Consider the following 22,925-nt stretch of genomic DNA (forward strand, 5'->3'; position numbering starts at 1 on the left):
TAATTTAGGGGGTGTTGGGTTAGGGGGTTAGTCATTAAATTAGTTTTCTGCATTGTGGGGGTTGGCAGTTTAGGAGATAATAGGTAAATTAGGTTTAATGTATTGTGGGGGGTTGGCGGATTAGGGGGTTAATAGATGTATTAGGTAGTTTGCGATGTTGTGGTTGGCGGATTTAGGGGTTAATAATTTTATTGGCTATTTTTACATTTATTTTTTTCTTAATACTTCGTGTGGGCGTTTTTTTTTTGTTTTTTGTTTTTTAATACTCTGTTTCCCTTCTCTGCACCCCGATGGATTCCAAAAATGGTAGAGGGGGAACCCCTTTTTTTGGCTACGCACGCAACTGCCGACGGTGACGGACGCGTTACAAACACAATTATAGTATAGAATCCCCAGTACATGTTTTACCTCTGTAATTACCTTGTATCTAAGCTTCTGCTGACTGCCCCCCCCATTTCAGCTCATTTGACAGACTTGCATTTTAGCCAATCAGTGCTCACTCCTCGGTAGATTCACGTGCGTGAGCTCAATGTTATCTATGTGAAACACATGAACTAACTCCCTCTAGTGGTGAAAAATTTCAAAATGCTTTCAATTTAGAGGCGGCCTTCAAGGTCTAAGAAATTAGCATATGAACCTCCTAGGTTTAGCTTTCAACTAAAAATACCAAGAGAAAAAATTTAAATTGCTGATAAAAAAGTAAATTAGAAAGTTGTTTCAAATCACATGCCCTATTTGAATCATGAAAGTTTTTTTTGGACTTGACTGTCCCTTTAAAAGCATTGGAAACAGTTTGCAAGGCTTCATTATGATCTCTGTCTGGTGTTTGTTTACTTTTCTGGCCCATAACCCCCGATTTAAGGTTCAGCAAAACTAAACAGAGATAGACGTAGTGTCTGCTAAAAGGTTACTTCAGGCTTATTGGTCTTATTGTGTACTTATTCTCCAGGCTCCTTTAAAAACATGTGGTTGTCTATTTTCCTATTTAGTTAAATGTTAAGCTATATAGGGAATCTGTCAAGTTCTTGGCCTAAAAGTAATCTTAAATGAAGCAGCACAACATCAGCTAGGAAAACTAGAAGAAAAATGTGACAAACACAAAAGGTCAAATTCATTATTAAAACACACACAAAAACAAAAAAAAAACCACATACCTGCAATGCACCAACGGGATTAACTTGGTTCTGATTTGATAGCTGCCTGGGGTTGCCAGCAGTTTCAGTCACAGGCGAGCTGATATGCACAAATAGAAGCAAAAAGCAAATTATACGGACAGCACAGTATTTTTAATTGAGAGTCTGCAGTGATTTTTCTTATGCTAATTCCATTAGAACAACAAACCAAAATGTCAAACTAAAGAGATGTTATCAGCTTTGAATAGCTATTGCAAGAGGTGTCACTCACCAGACATTTGTGTTTCCTTTTAATAATTTCAGGGCTGCTTCTGCTGCTTTATGTTTTGCCATTTTCTTGCTAGGACCTTCTCCTAAAGAAAGAAGAAAATTTTTTTTTAAAAAAAATCATATTTTTCTTAGTGGGTGCACCACCCGGCTGATTTTACTGACCACCCAGCTACAATTTTAAACTAAAATGAGCTAATATTAAAGTTGTTCAGTGCTTATTGCAATAAATGTGTGCCATGGATAGCAGAAAAGGCTACATTTTATACATACTCTCCATTTCCTGCCATGACCAATCTGTCACTACAACTCCACTCTTACATCAGTCATTCATAATGTGGCCCCTACTACTAAAGCTTGTAAATAATGCGCTAATCCTCAGACCTAGCATACTGCTCTGACATGCTACCTCCACAGATCAAAAGAAACAATCAGTAACACTAAGGGCCCTGGTTGGGTGTGTCAGGTGTTAATGAAATGGGATTGGTCATATGTTTTTATTTAAGCCAGTACTCTCATTGTATCAATAGAAGCCTGATGAAACAGACAGCAGTCTGAGAAACGCGTTGCTTGTTCTTTTAATATCTAGTGTCATGAGACACTGAGATTTTTATTTTATTAATAAAATTTGGTTTTATTTAAACCTCTTTGTGAGAGTCTGAGCTCTGTCAGTCTGGCAAGACGTTGGAGAAACCAGTTTCCTTGCAGTGTCAGTGAGCTGGGACACTGTGAGATCCCAGTCTGTTTGATTTAGCACAATTGGGTGCTGCTCCACTTGTGAGTACCTTTTTGATAACCTAACAAATCTCTTTCACCAAATGTATTACACCAGGAGGCGCCTTTGTCTTTTTGTGATTTTTTCACAGAGAAAAGTTACCTCCACAGATGTTCACACACTGCTGAGAAACATTGGGGTAAGTCTCAGACTTTAGCTTTCTTCACTACAAGTTCATCTTGAAATCCTGTTATTCTGCCATCAACCTCTCTAAGCAAGATCACTTCTCTTATTTCTTTCCTCAAACCCAAAATGTCTGTTCTCCACTTTCAATACTCTTCTCTACCCACCCCCAACTCCTATTACCACATCTCTCTCAGCTGAAGATTTTGACAGCCACTACAACAAAACCGATTCCATGAGAAACAAAATCTTAACACACTTACAGTCTCCAACCCCCACAGCCGTTTGCAAACATCCAAAACCCCACAAAGCCACAATTTTAGCACTTTCTGTTGATGAGGAAGTTTCTACCCTTACATCTTCTCTCCTCACTACCTGTCCCTTCGATCCCATCCCCTCACAACTATTGCTCTCCTCCTCTGCTTCTCTTACCCCAATCCTCACAAATATTTTCAATATCTCCCTCAGTACTGGTAAATTTCCCTCACCCCTTAAACATGCCCTAGTCACATCTTTCCTCCAAAAAAACTAGGATTTATGCTTACCTGATAAATCCATTTCTTTCCTGGCAGGGGGAGTGCACAAATTCATTACTGTACGGGAACACCTGGCCACCAGGAGGAGGCAAAGACACCCCAGCCAAAGCATTAAGTATCACTCCCACTACCCCTACTCCCCCAGTAATTTAGCCAAGGAAACAGAAAAAGTAAGAGAAACACTAGGGGTATAGAGGGGCCTGAAGATAAGGAAAAACATTCCGCAAAAAAAAGAAAAAAAGGGCAGGTTTGTGGACTTTCCCTGCCAGGAAAGAAAATAATTTATTAAGTAAGCATAAAATTTTGTTTTCTTTCCAATGGCAGGGAGAGTCCATAAATTCATTAATGTTGGGAATCCAATACCCAAGCTAGAAAGGACACCAAATGAATGAGGGAAAAGGAAGGCAGGTTGACATAGACTGAATGCACCACCACTTGAAGCATCTTTCTCCCAAAATAAGCCTCTGCTCAGGGAAAAACATCAAAATTTATAAAACTGAAAATGTATGTAAAGAGGACCAAGTACCCACCTTACAAATCAGCTCCATAGAAATCTCGTTCTTAAAATCCCAAGAAGACACTGCTCGGGTAGAATGAGCCGTAATCCTCCCAGGAAGCTATAGTCCTGCCTCCACATGTGTCATGAATGACATTTCTCAGCTAAAAAGACAGGGTAGTCAAAGTTGCTTTTTGACCCCTGCGTTTACCAGTATATAAAACTAACAAGGAAGAGGATTACCGAAATTCCTTGGTAGCATGCAGATAGAATTTTAACACTCTCACAACTTCCAGATTGTGCAAACAAACGTTCCTTGTGGGAAGAAGGATTAGGACAAAAAGAAGGAACCACAATCTCCTGATTGATACTGCGGTAACAACTTTAGGCAAGAAGCCCAACTTAGTACGTAAAACGGCCTTATCTGCATGGAAAACTAGATAAGGGGAATCACACTGTAAGGCGGATAATTCAGAAACTCTGCGAACAGAAAAAATGGCCAACAAAAACAAAACCTTCCAAGACAAAAGTTTAATGTCAACAGAATGCATAGGTTCAAACGGAGCCTGCTGAACACAAAGAACAAGAATAAGGCTCCAAGGTTGAGCAACAGGCTTAAAGACAGGCCAAATCCTAACAAGGAACTAAAACAAATGATCAAGAAGGTTAGCCAACCTCTTATGAAGCAATACAGAAAGAGCAGAAATCTGCTCCTTGAGAGAACTAGATGACAAACCTTTCTCCAAACCTTCTTGGAGCAACTAAAGAATGTGAGGAACCCTCACCTTGTGCCTCACACCAAGAAAGATAAGTACACCACAACTTATGATAAATCAGATGAGTAACCGGCTTACGAGCCTGGATCAAAGTATCAATGACAATGTCCGTAAAACCTCTTCGGGATAGAACTAGGTGCTCAATCTCCATGCAGTCAGCCTCAGAGAATGAAGATTTTGGTGGAGAAACTGACATTGCTGAAGAAGTTCCACCCTCTGAGGCAACTTCCATGGAGAAGAGGATGACATACTCACAAGGTCTGCCCTGCAAGGCCACGCTGTAGCAATTAGGATCACTGAGGCCCGCTCCTGCTTGATGCGGGCGTCCACCTGAGGAAGAAGAGCAAATTGAGGAAACAGATAAATAAGCTTGAACCTCCACGAAACCGCTAACATTTCCAGCAACACTGCTTGGTGTCTCTCGATCTTGACCCACCTCTGGGCAGCTTGGCATTGAGATCCATCTCCGGAACTCTGCATCTCCAAGTTAATTCGGAGAATACTTCCTGATTCAGTGACTACTCCCATGGATGGAAAGCGTCTGCTTAGGAAGTCCGCTTCCCAATTGTCCACCCCAGGATATGAATAACCAAAATCTGCCAATTGTAAGTCCATGCAGAGGATGCAATACACTTTCACCACCAGGGAACTCCTTGTACACCCCTGATGATTGATGTAGGCTACAGAGGTTATGTTGTCCGAATGAAAAAGGAATATCCATGGCCACTACCATGAGACCTATCACCTCCATGCATTGAGCCACCGAGGGTCGGGCAGAAGACTAAGGAGAGGCATGCTGATAGAAGTTTGACTCGACACTGAACTGTTAGGAAAATCTGCATGGAGACAAACTATGATTGTTCCCAGGAAACACACCCTGGTGTTGGGAACAAGAGAGCTCTTTTCCAGGTTTATCTTTTAACCGTGAGATCGAAGGAGAGAGAAGAGACTCTGTGTGAGATCTTGATTAAAGAAAAGATAGAGTCTGAACCAAGATATCGTCCAGGTAAGGGGCCACAGCAATACCTGCTGCTCTGGCCACCACAAGAAGAGCTTGTAACACCTTTGTAAAGATCCTTGGAGCAGTAGCTAAGCCAAAGGCGAGAGTTATGAACTGGAAGTGATTGTCCAGAACAGCAAAATCAAAGAAACTAAAAATGATCCTTGTGGATTGGGACATGTAGATATGCATCGTTCAGGTCTATAGTGATCATGATCTACCCTCCTGAACTAAAAGGTAGAATGGACCTGATAGTCTCCATCTATAAGGACGGAACCTTCAGAAACTTGTTGAGGCACTTTAAATCCAGAATGGGGCGGAAAGTTTCCTATTTTTTGGGGACCACAAAGAGGTTTGAATAAAACCCCTGACCTCTTTCTAAGGGAGGTACAGGGACGATTACTCCCATGGAAGCCAGTTCTTTCACTCAATTCAAGATAGGAGGAATCTACCCTTAGGGGAATTAATTCTGAAGACTATCCTGTATCCCTGGGAGACTACAGCCAAGACACAGGGGGTCTGAACATCCCAAACTCAAGCTTCTTGGAGGAAGAAAAAAAAAAAAGTCTGCCACCGACAGGATCCGATCCAGGATCAGGGGCCATCCCTTCATACCAACTTGTTGTCAGAGGAGGGTTTCTTGGACTGCTTGTTCTTGTTCCAAGATTGGCTAGGTTTCCAGTTACTCTTAGGTTGTTCAGACTTGGAAGAGGTCGGAGAGCTCTGTCCCCTGTTTACTTGAAAGGGACGAAAATTACCAGATTGGCGACTCTTCCCTCCAGTCACCATGGAAATAATAAAGTTGAGTCCTTGACCAAATAAAGTCTTTCCCTTAAATACTAAGGAAAGTAGCCTGGATTTGGATACCATATCAGTCGACCAGGACTTCAACCAAAGAGCTGTTCGAGAAAGAACAGCAAAACCAGAACTTAGCATTAAGACGGATGATCTGCATGATAGCATTGCAAATTAAGTAATCGGCTGTATAGAGAGAGACTTATTTCGATCCCGAGTCTCTACTAGAACCATCTCAGATAAGGAGTCGCACCAGAAGGCAGCAGCTCCCGCAACCGCCGCTATTCCTGCAGCAGGTTGAAAGAGAAGGCCCATCTTTCTGTCCATGGGGTCCCTGGAAGAAGTACTATTCTCAAGAGGAAAAGTAGTACACTTAGCCAGGGTGGCCATAGCCCCGTCCACCTTGGGCAAGGTGCTACACAATTCCAGGTGAGCATTTGGTACTGGGAACAATCTCTTAAAATTAGGTGACTGAGAAAAAGGAATCCCCGGTTTCTCACATTCCTTGGAAATTATATCCCGCCATGCGAGCCAGAACCGGAAAGACGCAAGAGGTTTTCGGTCTAGTTTGGTAGACCATATCCCGCTTTGGAATCTTAGGTTTCTCAGATGCTTTAGGCTCAGGTACCTCCAGGATCGACAAGACCACCCCGAGTAGGAAACTGAGATGCTCCAGCTTAAATCTGAAGTTTATCTCCTCAGGCTCTGCAGGTTAGCTACGGAGGTATGTTCATCTTTGGAATGTTGAGATAAGCTGACCAATGCCCTCTCTGAAAGAATCGATTCACCTTGTCAGGGGAAACAGGTTTTATCTTTCTCTTTTTCTTGCCCAAAATAGAAAGAGCATTCAATGCAGATGAAACAGCCAATTGTAGCTGTGCAGCAAAGTCTACTGGTAGGGAAAAAAAAAACTCAGACGATTACGGAGCAGGGCCACAAGGGACTGCATATGCAACATTAGGGGACGGGCACTGAGGAAAAAGTTGTGGCATGCCCTGGACAATAGTCCTGAGATGTGGAGGGCTCTGAGGCGTTAATATTTTGATAGGGTACCAAGTTGTAGGATCCCTTAAAGGGACAGTCAAGTCCAAAAAAAAAAACTTTCATGATTTAAATAGGGAATGTAATTTTAAACAACTTTCCAATTTACTTTTATCACCAATTTTGTTTTGTTCTCTTGGTATTCTTATAGGACAAAAGAAAGAACAAAAAAGCGCACCCAGATTCAAGCGGATTTATTGGAACAAGTAGCCAGACGAAACACATATAGTAAGTAGCAAACTCACCAGATGCAAAGCATCACTGTACACATAGAACTATAGATGTATAGACGATCAAGCAGGGGTAGCGGTAAACAGCGGTATTAGAATCCACTTCTCACCCACAGGTATGATCACTAATATTCAAGCTTAAAATGTGTATGCTTTATACACAGAACACCTCAACGCGTTTCCCCCGTCTGAGCGGACGGGCTTTTTCAAGAGTAAAATAGTGAATGACTTGCAACAACAGGGAGGCCCCTATATACCTACAAAAAAAAATCTATGCAGGTATAGGATACACCTGTGTTGGTGATTATAGCCACACCTTCAGGGGCAAGACACTCATTATTTAAAAACAACACTTAAATATCCAATGTAAAATAGACATTTCTAACATTAAATGTTATATTCAATAAAACAGTTATATACAATATTGCACACAAAAATATGTTATAATGCACTATGCATAGCTTGACATTAAAAACATCAGGTTTAAAATCATGAGTCTATCTAGAACATTTCCTTCTTATACAAGTAAAAAGCTTAAAACATTTTTCTATAATGACTAAAATACTGATATCCAAAAAACAGAAAATAATAATCATCTTACATAGCCTGAAAAAAGCAACAATAGAAGCCATAGAGGAAAACAGTCAACAGAAATGGCTACATATGCGCTGCCACATCAATCTCTATATTTAACCCCAGAGGTGCCAAAGAGTTAATTTTGTAGATCCAGAGGGTCTCCAATTTACGTAGTTTTAAAAGCCTATCATGTTCACTAGGGGGGACCCAGTCTATTACTTGTATCTTTAGATTACCAGGATCACTATTATGACATTCCATAAAATGTCTTGGAACACTGTGTTTATTAATTTTCTCTTTTATGTTATAAATGTGTTCATAAAGTCTTCTTTTGATTTTTCTTTTGGTGCGGCCTACATAAAATAGGCCACACCCACATTCTAACAAATATACAACAAAAGTGGAGTTGCAATTACTTCTGACCCTGATGTCAAACTCTTTTGATCTCTCAGAGTTATAGAATTTGCTAGCTTTATTTATGTGTTTACACATTTGACAGTTCAGTTTCCCACATTTGTTGGTGCTTTTAGTACCTGTTAACCAATTACTAGAAGATGCTGTTTTCTCTTCTTTTTTATTTTTGAGTTTACTAGGTGCCAAAAAGTTCTTAAGGTTTCTCCCTTTCTTAAAAGTGCATGTTGGTTGCTCTCCGAGATGGGTGCCTAAAACAGGGTCTGCTTTAAGAACAGGCCAATGTTTTTTTAAAATGTTCTTAATTTTATTTGAACCCTCATTATATGATGAAATAAATCTAATTGTAGTTTCATCCACTGGTTTTTGTTCTTGAATTCTAGGTTGGTTCTTTTTGAGTAAATCTTCCCTATTTCTTGCAAGAGCCCTGTTTTTTGATTCATTTATTAAGCTGGGACTGTAACCTTTATTTAAAAATTTATTTTCCCGACATTTAGCTTCCTTATTAAAATTATCCAAGTGGGTACAATTTCTCCTCATCCTGACGAACTGACTATATGGTATATTGTGGATCCAGCTCTTCTTATGGGCACTTTTAAAATCTCTAAAACTGTTTTTCTCAGTAGGTTTTTTAAAATTAGTGACAGCAATCTTTTTATTGATATCGGTGTAAAAAATTAAATCTAAAAATTCAATTGAAATTTTTGAATGGTTGCCTGTAAATTTTAGATTTAGGTTGTTCTGATTCAAAAAACCATAAAATTCTCTTATCTCCTGTTCCTCCCACTTTTGTTGTATATTTGTTAGAATGTGGGTGTGGCCTATTTTATGTAGGCCGCACCAAAAGAAAAAATCAAAAGAAGACTTTATGAACACATTTATAACATAAAAGAGAAAATTAATAAACACAGTGTTCCAAGACATTTTATGGAATGTCATAATAGTGATCCTGGTAATCTAAAGATACAAGTAATAGACTGGGTCCCCCCTAGTGAACATGATAGGCTTTTAAAACTACGTAAATTGGAGACCCTCTGGATCTACAAAATTAACTCTTTGGCACAATATAGAGATTGATGTGGCAACGCATATGTAGCCATTTCTGTTGACTGTTTTCCTCTATGGCTTCTATTGTTGCTTTTTTCAGGCTATGTAAGATGATTATTATTTTCTGTTTTTTGGATATCAGTATTTTAGTCATTATAGAAAAATGTTTTAAGCTTTTTACTTGTATAAGAAGGAAATGTTCTAGATAGACATGATTTTAAACCTGATGTTTTTAATGTCAAGCTATGCATAGCGCATTATAACATATTTTTGTGTGCAATATTGTATATAACTGTTTTATTGAATATAACATTTAATGTTAGAAATGTCTATTTTACATTGGATATTTAAGTGTTGTTTTTAAATAATGGAGTGTCTTGCCCCTGAAGGTGTGGCTATAATCACCAACACAGGTGTATCCTATACCTGCATAGATTTTTTGTAGGTATATAGGGGCCTCCCTGTTGTTGCAAGTCATTCACTATTTTACTCTTGAAAAAGCCCGTCCGCTCAGACGGGGGAAACGCGTTGAGGTGTTCTGTGTATAAAGCATACACATTTTAAGCTTGAATATTAGTGATCATACCTGTGGGTGAGAAGTGGATTCTAATACCGCTGTTTACCGCTACCCCTGCTTGATCGTCTATACATCTATAGTTCTATGTGTACAGTGATGCTTTGCATCTGGTGAGTTTGCTACTTACTATATGTGTTTCGTCTGGCTACTTGTTCCAATAAATCCGCTTTAATCTGGGTGCGCTTTTTTGTTCTTTCTTTTGTCCTATGTGAGTTTCCGTTGGTTGCTGGGAGAAGAACACAGCCTCAGAACAGCTGCACCCGGACTACCGCAATCCCGTAGTGGCTACGTCATTTCCCGACTTTCAAAGTTGAGCCCAGGAAACGTAAAGTACTGTCTACCTGAATTACCATCAGTACAAGGCTGCTCATAACGGGTAATCTTTTAAACTGTATCAGCAAATTCACGCTCGATTACCTTCACGATAAGGATGTTTGCTTGAGGATTTTGCTTCAGACTATATATGAATATTGCTGCTACTTGGGAAAGAGTTGGTTTATATTATTAGATCTAACTTATCGTTGTGTAATTTTTTAAATATAGGCACTTACTATCATTATACCAGTTATTTAATACTCTGGAAAGGGTTTTAGCGCAGACAGTTTACTTGTGGTGTGTGCTCTTGGTATTCTTAGTTGAAAGCTAATTCTAGGAGGTTCATATGCTAATTTCTTTGAACTTGAAGACTGCCTCTAATCTGAATGCATTTTGACCAATAGAGGGCATTAGTTCATGTGTTTCATATAGATAACATTGAGCTCATGCACGCTAAGTTACCCTGGAGTGAGCACCGATTGGCTAAAATGCAAGTCTGTCAAAAGAACTGAAATAAGGGGGCAGTTTGCAGAGGCTTAGATACAAGGTAATCACAGCAGTAAAATGTGTATTTCTATAACAGTGTTGGTTATGCAAAACTGGGGAATGGGTAAAGGGATTATCTATATTTTTACAGAACAGAACTGTGTAGGGGGGCATACAGTGGCCTCTTCCCAATATAAGCATTTATTTGGTTGCAAAATCGGGGGCATATCAGCATTCCCTGAAATATCAAAAGCGTCCTCTATAGCTTGGCTAGGATAGTTAACAGCCCAGCCAGAAACCCAATATGCAGAAGAAAGTGATAACCTTCTGCTCCAGGAAACTAAAAAATACCGGCACCTCTGACAAACCACTGCTGTGGCTGGGGTACTTACAGCCTCTCGGATCGCTAGGGCAGAATCTGGAGAAGCCGGCTACAAAACCGATCGCAGTCCAAACAGACAAGGAGGAATGCACCTGACCATGTGACGTTGCAAGCGATAATGGCCTGCCCCAGTCTAAAACATGCGAATAGTCGCGGCGATGGAACAGTAAAATAAAAACATCCCCTGATAATTTTAGTCCTCTCACACTCAGTCAGATAATATCTCTATAAGCCCTCCACATGCCACCAACTTCTAACGTTCACACAAACAGGGGATAAGGATACTCAGTGAGGTCGCTATATCTCTTGTCAGAGAGGGCTAATACCTGCGAGGGAGAAAAAACTCCAGACAGCTCAAAATATCCTTTAATAAGGATATATCATATCGCCAGACCCGCAAGTAGGGCAAAATAGGTGCCACCCAGTCACCCGAGTAAATGAGTCCTGGCATAGATTCTCAATGGAGAAACAAAGGACTTACCCTCCAGGATCTTGCTGTGGAGCAGGCACAGCACCTCCAGTTCTGACAGCTTCATCCACATGTGACAGGGACCTGAGAAATAAAGGAAAGCAGTGTATGCCTAAACTGGTTGCCAAATGGGTGTTAACAGAATTATACTGGAAGGAGGACAGGGAAGCTTTCCTGCAACATCCAGGAGATAACAGTCACCAATACTCTTGCTAAGAGGATTACATGGCTACAGCATAACCCCAGTCATATCTTGCAGGAAAATTACCCATTAAAGGACTTAAATCCAGTTTTCTTCAGAGCACTTTTTCACCAACTTCCTAGTTGACAAGGCAAAGAATTACTGAGGGAGTAGGGGAAGAGGGAGGGATACTTAATGTGTTGGCTGTTGTGTCTTTGCCTCCTCCTGGTGGCCAGGTGTTGTATTCCCCAATAGTAATGAATTTGTGGACTCTCCTTACCATTGGAAGGAAAGAAAAACTATTTAACCAACCTCCCCATCCAATTTCCCTACTCCCCCCCCCCCTTACCACTAAACTTCTGGAAAGGCTAGACTATACACTTCCTCACATTAAATTCCCTTCTTGGTCCACTGCAATCTGGATTTTCCCCACAAACGCACCACAAAGACAGCAATTAAGTTTATTATGACCTTATTGCAAAATCAAGAGTACTTCTCTCTGTTAATCCTTCTCAATCTGTCTGCAGCCTTTGATACTGTGGACCGCCCTCCAATCCTTTGGCATTTGCGACACAGCCCTCCTGTGGGTTTTTGCCTATCTGTTAAACTATACCTTAAGTGTAGCCTTCTATGGGGCATCCTCTGCCTCTACCATTTTCTTTTGGGGTACCACAAGGCTCTAACCTTGGTCCCCTTCTCTTTTCAATCTATACATCTTCCTTAGGTTCCTTAATAAAAGTCCCACAGGTTTCAATATAATTTGTATGCTAATGACACCCAAATCTACCTCTTACCAGATGGATCCCCTTCCATGCTAGCCCGTGTAATTGTCTTTCTAATATTTCAACCTGGATGTCCAGCTGCAGTGTGTCATTACTCAAAAACTAAGCTGATCTCCCCCCCCCCCCCATTTTCCCAAAATCTCTACACCCCCCTCATCTTTCTATAACCTGATAACAATTACCCAGTCACTACATGCACAATGTCTTGGGGTTACACTTTCTTTCACTCATCACATCCAGTATGAGTTCTTGACATTTTCACATTAAAAGCATTCAGTGTGGGGGGGGGGGGGGGGGGGGTCATGTCCAGGCTGCATCCATATTGGATGCAAAATTGGGAGCTTCTAAAAAAAAAAAAAAAAAAAAAAAAAAACACCACACAACTAAATAATCTGGTGATTATTTAAGAATAAGAGTGGCATCGCCAGAAACTAATCCTAGAATTGGATTTAGGAGAAGCATCTATAGACACCACTATTTAACTGATAATCTCATCTGGATACCAAATCTGGGCAGTTAAAAACTGGCTGCGGCCTGCAAAGTCTTCTAATACCCCCTCCTGGCTATCCGGGTAAAGCAGTTAGTATTAAGACTGCTAATTTGATGGCATCAACGTCCTTATTAGGGGAACCAGATGTTGCGAATACCAGTGAGGAGACTATTACTAGTAGATGGTCAAGGCAGTTTTCGCTGATAGATCTTCCGGAACCATTATCTTCCCTGTCCCATCCAGTGAGCACTCCACATCTGTCGTGCACACTAAAGGAGTTATTGTCAGCTTATCGCAGAGTGTGAGAGAGGTTCATCAGGAGATCACTTTGAGCCAAGTAGTGTGCCCTGTCAAATGTCCAGTGGGAATATCCTCCTGTCTGGAATGATCTAATTGAAGCAACATCCCCTACAGAACACTGTCTACTCTACTAGTATAGCTCCTTCACTGCAACTCAAATAGGCAGAGGAGGGTGTAATGGAGACTTGAAGATACAGTGTGTCATTACTGGTTTGAGTTATCTTTTCCTATATTTGACTTGTTTTAGGTTGTCCTACCATACGTTTTCTCTAATCTTTTTTGCCTAATGTTAATGTTCAAACAAGTACGGTTTGTACACAATGGAGTATTAATAGCTAAGTACTGATGTAAAAAAATGTATATTAATGTATTTTCATTGACTTGTTATACCAGCTGCAGAGTAGAAAATGTATGAGAAATTGCATTTTCAGGTTTATTTGTGTATATGAAGTAGCTGGTTTTGTGCTTTTAAACCACTGCCTATTACAATGGGTTGAGCTTCAGGTAATATATCTCATTATGTTATCACTTTATGTACACACACATTTTTCCTTACTTTATATTTGTCTGGAAAACCAAAGCTCAATACTTAGAGAGCAATGGAAAATTATGGTATTACTAAACTATCCTGCACCCCACTGTGTCATTTCTTTTGATGGCTGTGTTTACTTAGGCTATTTAATAGCCGAGACTCCAGTAAAAAAACTTTTATTATAGGTTGGGATACCACAAGCTAAATTAGCTATTTCAAAGGCCAAAATAGGGGTAAAGGAGCTACTTGTAAACAATTGAATTCACTCCAGCAGGTAAAATGAATCTTTAGGAACAATTTAAATGGGAGAACATTTTTGGTTGAACTGTCCCCCTTTAACTATTCACTTAGTGTTAATAGGATAAGACTTATATCATTACTATAAATGAACAGAATTGCAATTGTTCGGCTTTTTTAGGAATGCAATATGAGCTAAAAATAAAATCTTGTTTTGTGAATTATTTCCTCTTACTTGTCCTCCTACTCACCGACTATTTTTAATTTCACACTATAGTTCTACTATAATACAGAACTAGTAGATGATTTAGCATCCACTCTGGTTCTTTATATTTCCCTGAAAATCACATTTGCAAGGTACTTCACATGGGAATTATACTAGATTAAAGAAACCTGTTCCTTGATGACAATTGTTTTATAATCCTCCCATATTCATGCAACTCCCTATTCTATTTCCTTTATATATAAGATCTGTATTTGCTTTCTACAATTGACTTTTCAGCAGCCCATTTTACAGCTGATTTATGTTGTTGGGTTTTTCTTTGTGTACGCAGACATTCTTCATGACTGAAAGTACTGTTTCTTTGTTGCACTGGTAAAGCCTAGCGTTTCAAAAATGCTAGGATTTACTTAAAAGTCAATTTTGTAGCAGAATTATAACTGTCTTTTCCCATACCTGAACAGGATATGTCACCTATAACAACACGAAACGTGAAATATGGCTCATGTGCTTGTCCCTCTGCCTTCTCCATTGTATACAATGGGGGATTTCCATTCTTTGTCCCAAATTCATGAAGCATCTGGATAGGAGTTTTGCATGGATTAACAGAAATTGTTTCGTCATTGCTGTTAGGAGTTACAAGAGAGAGAAAATCAGTGAATATTTAAAAAACAAACACACACCATAGTGGTAGAGAAACATAACTTAAAAAAAATAAAATAATAAAACTTAGAAAAAGCTGCTCTCAAAAAAAAATCAGAAGGGTAATCAGATTTACACTTAAATGGACAGTAAATTCAAAACTTTCATGATTTAGATAGAAAATATCTAATTACATTAGAGACATCCGATAATGGTTCATTTATATCAAATTAAGGTTGTGGCAAATGATAGCAAATGTTATTTTTGAAGTAGTAGGCAACAAGACTGTTTATAAGAATTTAGAGTTTGTCATAGGTTTCTTGTTATGGATAACTCTTTAAATGTAGATTGTTTATTCTAAAAAAAAGGTTTCAAATTAAAGGGCCACTCAAGTCAAAATAAACTTTTACGATTCAGAAAGAGTATGCAGTTTTAAGACACTTTCCAATTTACTTCCATTATCAAGTTTTGCAAAGTCTTTTTATATTCACACTTTTTTTTTGGGGGGGGGACAAGATCCTACCGAGCATGACCACGAGCTCATAGGGTATACGTATACTACTCTGTGATTGGCTGATGTCTGCCACATGATACAAGGGGCCAGATATTGGGAGAGAAAAAAATAGTCAGAAAAAAAGATATCTACTGCTCATTTGAAATTCAGAGTAGGTGTTAAATCATTGTATTTTTATTATGCACCTGTCAATTATGCAATTCTACTGCATTGAGTGGTAGTCCTTTAAATCGTTGAGGCTATTCTGGAAAAAAAAAAAAAAAAAAAACACCACACACCAATAAGCAATGAATGTCAAATTTTAAGAATTGCTCATTTGTGTTGATTTGGAGAGTCATGCCATCTGCTGGTGTTGGTCCACTGTGCTTCATTAAGTCCAGGGTCAACGCAGCTGTCTACCAGGAGATTTTGGAGCACTTCATGCTTCCTTCCACAGAAGAGCTCTATGGGGATGCTGACTTCATTTTCCAGCAGGACTTGGCACCTGCCCACACTGCCAAAAGCACCAAAACCTGGTTCAATGACCGTGGGATTACTGTGCTTGATTGGCCAAGAGGCATTGCCAAGAGAAAGATGAGACATGAGACCGAACAATGTAGAAGAGCTGAAGGCCGCTATTGAAGCATCCTGGTCTTCCATAACACCTCAGCAGTGCCACAGGCTGATAGCTTCCATGCCACGCCGCATTGAGGCAGTAATTGCTGCAAAAGGGGCCCAAACCAAGTACTGAGTACATACAGTATGCATGCTTATACTTTTCAGAGGTCAGATATTGGTCTATGTACAATCCTTGTTTTATTGATTGCATGTAATATTCTAATTTTCTGAGATTGTGGATTTTGGGTTATCATGAGCTGTAAGCCATAATCATCACAATTATGACAAATCGCGGCTTAAACTATCTTGCTTTGCACGTAATGAGTCTCATATATTAGTTTCACCTTTTAAGTTGCATTAGTGAAATAAATTAACTTTTGCACAATATTCTTATTTTTCGAGTTTCACCTGTATTTATCTAGAAATTATTTGTTGTAAGTCAGAGCTTGACAGATATGTTTAGGATTTAAGACCTAGACAAAGTGCAAGCAGTAAAAATAAAACAAAAAAAACACCCCACTTTGAGAAATAAAATGTATGTTTGGCAAACACTAATATAAGGTTGATTTTTTAATGAATATGGTCAGCTCCCTTGACACTGCCCTCTCCTGGATCCACTCCTATCTCTCTAATAGGCCCTTTTCTGTCCTTTGCTGGCGATTCCTCTCCATTACCTCTGTCTGTTGGAGTACCTCAAGGCTCTGTTCTGGGTTCTCTACTCTTCTCTATTTATACTTCCTCACTGGGTAAACGTATCAGTAGCTATAGCTTTAACTATCACCTCTATGCTGAAGATACTCAGATCTACATATCCACCCCTTCACTATCTCCTTTCTCACATCAGCGGCTGCTTATCTGGCATTTCTTCTTGGATGGCCTTTCACCATCTAAAAAACAACATGTCCAAGACTGAGCTCCTAATACCCCCTCTAAATTCTACCCCAGTTTCTAACTTTTCAATCACTGTTTGTGACACCACCATCTCCCCAAGTCCGCTGCCTAGGAGTTACACTTGACTCCAATCTGTCCTTCATACCCCACATCCAATTGTTCTCTTCATCCTGTCGCAACCACCTACGCAATATCTCAAATTTGTCTGTTTGAGTGCTGAAACTACTAAACAGCTAATACACTCCCTGGTAATTCCCCGACTTGACTACTGTAATAACCTACTAACTGGCCTCCCTCTCTCCCCTCTTCAATCCATCCTAAATGCCTCTGCTAGGCTAATCCACCTCTCCCGACGCTCTGTATTTGCTGCACCTCTCTGCGAATCCCTTCACTGGCTCCCCATTCACAGCAGAATTAAATTCAAAATTCTCATCCTAACCTACAAAGCCCTTACCAACGCAGCCCCCCCACCTGTCCTCACTCATCAACAAATATACTCCAGCCTGCACCCTAAGATCCAACAATGACCTGCTCCTTGCATCTTCTACCATCACCTCCTCCCATGCTAGACTACAGGACTTCTCTCATGTGGCACCAAGCATCTGGAACGCACTTCCTAGAGCTGTCAGACTTTGCCCCTAACCTTCTTTAAATGCTCCCTAAAAACCTTTTTTGTTCAGGGAAGCCTATCTCCAAATCAGTAACAAATGAATTCCACTTGCCTAATAGCTGCCCTCATCTAACTCCACACTAACATCATTCTCACCTTTGCAGTCCCCACCTCGTTTCTCACCCTCCTACCCATCTAGATTGTAAGTTTCCAAGGGAACAGAGACATCAATTCCTCCTGTATTTGTTTGTTAAACTTTGTCTGTTTTTTTTTATATTTTATTGTACTTTTATCTTTATACCCATGGACAGCGCTGTGGAATCTGTTGGTGCTTTATAAATAAAGAATAATTATAATATACAAGTGTAAAATTAACCTTTTAATGCTGTTCTATTCCGTCATAATTACACTGGGCTTTAGAGCCGTTATGACGGAATAGAAAGTCATAGCCAACGGCTGTCCTGAAGCCTTCTGTGCTTCCAGGATTTGATCGTGGTCTGGAGGGCGTTCCTAGGGTTGTAGGGACGCCCCCCAGACGCAATCCAATAATTGAAATCTTGCGATCGTGTGCACGAGTGCGTGGTTTCAATTTGTCTACACTTTAACCCAGTCACGAAAGGTTTAATCATATGAGGACACATTATTACATAAAAAGGCGTCAGAAAACATGCAATGAATGTATATATTATTAATAGAATAAGTCCAATATATATGCAAAAAAGTAAAATAACATTTTGGTATGAAAACGATTTCCCATGGTAACTCACTATTCAGCACACTAGATTCAGGAACTGTCAAAACTGTCTCACGGTACAGGTTTTTGGGGGCTCTAATTGATCATGCAAATGTATCACTTTCCCACACTCTATGGCCATGATAAAGGTTTAAAGGTACAGTTAGGCCCACTTACAAAATATATGTCTGGGTACAGCCTTGTTTGAGCAAGTTCCTGAATCGCTATTAAACCATTGACCTCTGTATACAAAAAGCGAGTAGGAAAACAGCATATCTCATTCATCTGCATAACAACAAGCACTTATGGCATATTGCTACAATATTTTTTTTATCCCAAACTAATTTTGACCACTGGTCTTCTAAGCGCTAAAACACATTTGGTAGCAAGTATTGAATGTGTTCTTACGAAAACTGCACACATAAAGACTGTTTTAGTTAGAACTGCATTCCACCTAGGCAAAGTCCCACACAGATATCTCCTGTCAAGTGGAAGGAACAGTGCGCTGGCCCTAGTGATACCCACATACAGAGCCCCCAAAGTACCATCATGACTTTCTCTATAAAGTGGTAAACTTAAGTCCCCCGCACCTGACGTCGTTTTCAGAACTCTTTTTGGGCGCAACTGGACTCTTCTCCAGGGACATGGTGAATGGAGAGAAGGAGACTTATTCTCCTGATACAGCCGCGCAAAAAAAAAACCTTTCCTAGTAAATCAACGCAGCCTGTTCGGATCACCGGCCGGCTCTTTACCAATGACTGCAGTGGGGCGGGAACATGTACCATGTGATCTACGGACTTTCCTGTGAGAGAAGCCATGATGGCGGAAGGGCGGGTTTGGAACGTACAGTGTGAGCAACAACGTCAAACTTTGGCGCTATCGAATTGGTAGGCATTTTCGCAGTTTCTACATGGAATAATTTTTGATTGGCTGTGATGCCCGGTTGGAGCGTTGCTTGCTGGTTTGTGTAATAACACACCAAGGAGGAGAAGAGCACGATTTTTCAGCTCTCTGAGGTGGTTAACATGTGTTTACCGTGAATATAACGGATTAGAGAAGCCTAACCAGTTCAATGTAGCTAAACTGCTTTATCTCATTATAACGCATTTTCATTTGAAGTGAAGGGTTTTATAGGCGCGGTGACAGCACTTTACTGCTGTGTAATTTGTTATTCATAAGTGCTGCTTACATTTTTATTGACGGTCCAACATGACCCAGTTAGTATTTCAGAGGTGTGAAATTATAGCACTAAACTGTACATGACATTGCTTGCTGTAGTGTCATGGGGCTATAATTGCCTTTCGCATCGCACAAGAAAATAAATGTTACCAGTCCAGAGAATATATGTGACATGTTACACACTTGTAGCAGTGAGAGATCGTGGGATTATGTGAATAGGATAAATTTAGTGGTTACAGTGTCAGTCAGAACAGATACATTACTTCCATAATAGGGGGAAAAAAGAGAAGGTTAAGTATAAACTAAGGTGATATAAATAATATGCTGTGTGCTCTAATATGGAAGATACACCTTCCTCTAGTGCAGATGTGACCAGACACTGCCTCCACTAGGTGTTTATCAAGCCAGCAAGGCCCCCACCGGGCATCACAGCAAATCACAAACTATACCATGCGGGATCTGCGAAAATGCAAATGGCAGAATGCTTAAAGGGACAGTAAAGTCATAATTAGACATTCATAATTTAGACAGAGCATACAATTTTAATCAACTTTTTGATTTACTTCTATTATTTAATTTGCTTCCTTCTCTTGTCATCCTTTGCTGAAAGGTTTATGTAGAAAAGTTCAGGAGCATCAATAACCTAGGTCTAGCTGCTGGTTGGTGGCTGCATATATATACCGAATGTCATTGGCTCACCCATGTTTTCAGATAGAAACCAGTAGAGCGTTGCTGCTCCTTCAACAAATTATACCAAGAGAATGAAGGAAATTTGATAATGGAAATAAACTGGAAAGTTTTTTAAAATTGTATGATCTATCTAAATCATGAAATATTTTTTTTGGTTTCATGGTCCTTTAAGGAAGGTCTGCAAAAAGGGCTGTGACATCTAACTTCCCAAGCGAATGGCATAGGGCGGGAGAGTAAAGCTGCCACAGCTGTAGGTTGTAGAAATGGTCAAGAGGTTTCTCAAAGCAGTGTTTTTCTGTAGCAAATACCTTATATATGTTAATTGACCCCTTAACCCAATAGGACATATATATATATATATATATATATACCTCATGTAGTACATTGCCTATCGTACCGCATGGCGTATATATATACGCCCAAACTGCAGGAAGCTCCAGCAGTCTCGGCTGTAAAGTTACAGCCGAGAGCTTGAGTTCCTGAGCTTCAGGCTTCTGCCTGCATATGGAACTGGAGCATGATTGGCGTTTCGGTTCCATATGAAGGCAGATGCCTGATTGTTCCAGATGGTGACACTGTGTGTTTCACTGTCTGTAACTATCATCTGCTGGTGCCGGTGGGATGTGAACTAGGATGAGTGTGTGTGGTCCAGCAGGATAGGGAGGAGGGGGTTGTCTAAATTGGGAAGACACTCCTAATAAAATTGCTAAAATAAAATATATATATACTACTGTGCAAAAGTTTTAGCAGGTGTTAAAAAATGCTGTAAAGTAAGAATGCTTTCAAAAATAGAATTGTTAATAATATATATTTTTTTCAATTAATGTACCAGTCTACTTGAAAATTGGTAAGGTTTAGAAAGATAGATAATCCTTTTATTGCCCATTCCCCAGTTTTGCATAACCAACACTGTTTTTGATATACTTATTACCTCTATGATTACATGTATCTAAGCCCCTGAAGACTGCACCTTATCTCAGTGCATTTTACAATCTTGTATTTTAGCCAATTAGTGTTGGTTCTTGTATAACCATTATTCTCCACAGGAGTGAGCACAATGTTCTCCTGAACTAGCACTGTCTGTCTGTTGTGCAATATTTAAAAAGCTCTTAGATAAGGGACAGACTACTGGGGCTTAGAAACAGGCAAACTTAGAGGTTAGAATGTATATTAAGATAACAATGTTGCTTATTCAAAGCTGGTGAAGGGGAAGTAAAGACGTTATCTGTTTTTTAAACAAGACTGTCCCTTTAACCATAATCAAAGTGAGTGAACAGAAGAATAATCTAAATCAAATCAATATTTGGTATGACCACCCTTTGTCTTCAAAACAGCATCAATTCTAGATACCCTTGCACAAAATCAGGGATTTTGTAGGCATATAGTAAGGTGCATGAATAAACATACCAAAGAAGTACTAATGGACATCAAATTAATATGTAAGTTGAAACACAATCATTATCTGAAACAGAAACAGCTGTGTAGGAGAAAAACAATTGGGTGAGAACAGCCAATCTCTGCTAACTAGGTGAGGCTGCTGAAGACCATTTAATGTCAGTCATACACCATGGCAAGACTAAGCACAGCAACAAGGAACAGGGTAGTTATACAGCATCAGCAAGGTCTCTCCTAGGCAAAAACAAGACAGACAAGGGTTTCCAGATGTGCTTTCCAAGCTGTTCTGAACATTTACAAATAAACAGGTAATGTTGAGGACCTAGACACAGTGGTCAGCCAAGGAAACAGTGAGGTAGATGAAATACAAATCATGCTTACTTCCCTTTGCATTTGGAAGATTTCCAGTAGTGTCATCAGATCAGAATTGGCAGACATTTGTGGGAACCTGGTAAACTCATCTACTGTCTTGAGAAGTGGTCTTGATGGAATACTTGCAGCCAAAAATCTATATTTCCAAAATGGAAACAAAGCCAAGCAACTCAACTATGCACAAAAACACAGGACCTGGGGGGCAGAGAAATGTCAGCAGGTGCTGTGGACGGATGAATCTAAATTTGAAATATTTGGCTGTAGCAGAAGGCGGATTGTTAGCCGAAGGGCTGGAGAGCGGTACAAGAATGAGTGCCTGCAGACAACAGTGAAGCATGGTGGCAGTTCCTTGCATGTTTGGGACTGCATTTCTACAAATGGTGTTGGGAATTTGGTCAGAATGAATGGTTTCCTTAATGTTAAGAAATACAGGCAGATACTTATCCATCATGCAATCTAATTGGCCCCTAATTTATTCTGCAGCATAACAATGACCCCGAACATACAGCCAAAGTTAAAAACTATTTTCAGTGTAAAGATGAACCAGTAGACCTGGAAGTGATGATATGGCCCCCACAGAGCCCTGTTCTCAACATCAACAAGTCTGTCTGGGATTACATGAAGAGACAGAAGCATCTGAGGCTGCCTAAATCCACAGAAGAACTGTGGTTAGTTCTTCAATATGTTTGGAACAACCTTCCTGCCAAGTTCCTTAACAAGCTGCGTGCAAATGTACCTAGAATAACTGATGCTGTTTTGAAGGCAAAGGGTGGTCACACCAAATATTGATTTTAGATTGTTCTTCTGTTCACCCACTTTGCATTTTGTTAATTAATAAACTATTAACATTTCTAGTTTGGAACCATTGCTACTTTACAGCATTTTTTCACACCTGCCTAAAACCTTTCCACAGTACTGTGTGTGTGTGTATGTATATATATAAACAAACATTTTCTTTCTTTTTTTTTTAAACTGCATTAAGTCTTACTCACTCTATAGATTGCAAAGGCTCCACTTAGGATTGCCAGGTGTCCAGTATTTTATCAGTTTGACCAGTAAAATTTTTAAGTCTTTTGACAGGCAGAATGAAGTGACATTGCACATACTCTGTGTTACTGGCAGCCA

The 22,925-nt window shown here is 39.8% G+C and overlaps 1 protein-coding gene across 1 annotated transcript in view; it reads right to left on the reverse strand.

The window, feature by feature from the left end:
* LOC128645485 (interferon-inducible double-stranded RNA-dependent protein kinase activator A homolog A) overlaps nt 1-18,929 on the reverse strand; it is a 52,740-nt gene extending 33,811 nt beyond the window's left edge. Inside the window, exons 1-4 of the mRNA XM_053698507.1 lie at nt 18,755-18,929; nt 14,634-14,803; nt 1,405-1,486; nt 1,155-1,233 (exon numbers count right to left, since the gene is read on the reverse strand). Coding sequence (XP_053554482.1) covers nt 1,155-1,233; nt 1,405-1,486; nt 14,634-14,803; nt 18,755-18,810 — 387 coding nt within the window. The 5' untranslated portion in view covers nt 18,811-18,929. The remainder of the gene's footprint in view (nt 1-1,154; nt 1,234-1,404; nt 1,487-14,633; nt 14,804-18,754) is intronic.
* Between the last annotated feature and the right edge of the window lie 3,996 nt (nt 18,930-22,925).

The sequence above is a fragment of the Bombina bombina genome, chromosome 1 (genome assembly GCF_027579735.1).
Source record: "Bombina bombina isolate aBomBom1 chromosome 1, aBomBom1.pri, whole genome shotgun sequence".
Lineage (NCBI taxonomy): Eukaryota > Metazoa > Chordata > Amphibia > Anura > Bombinatoridae > Bombina > Bombina bombina.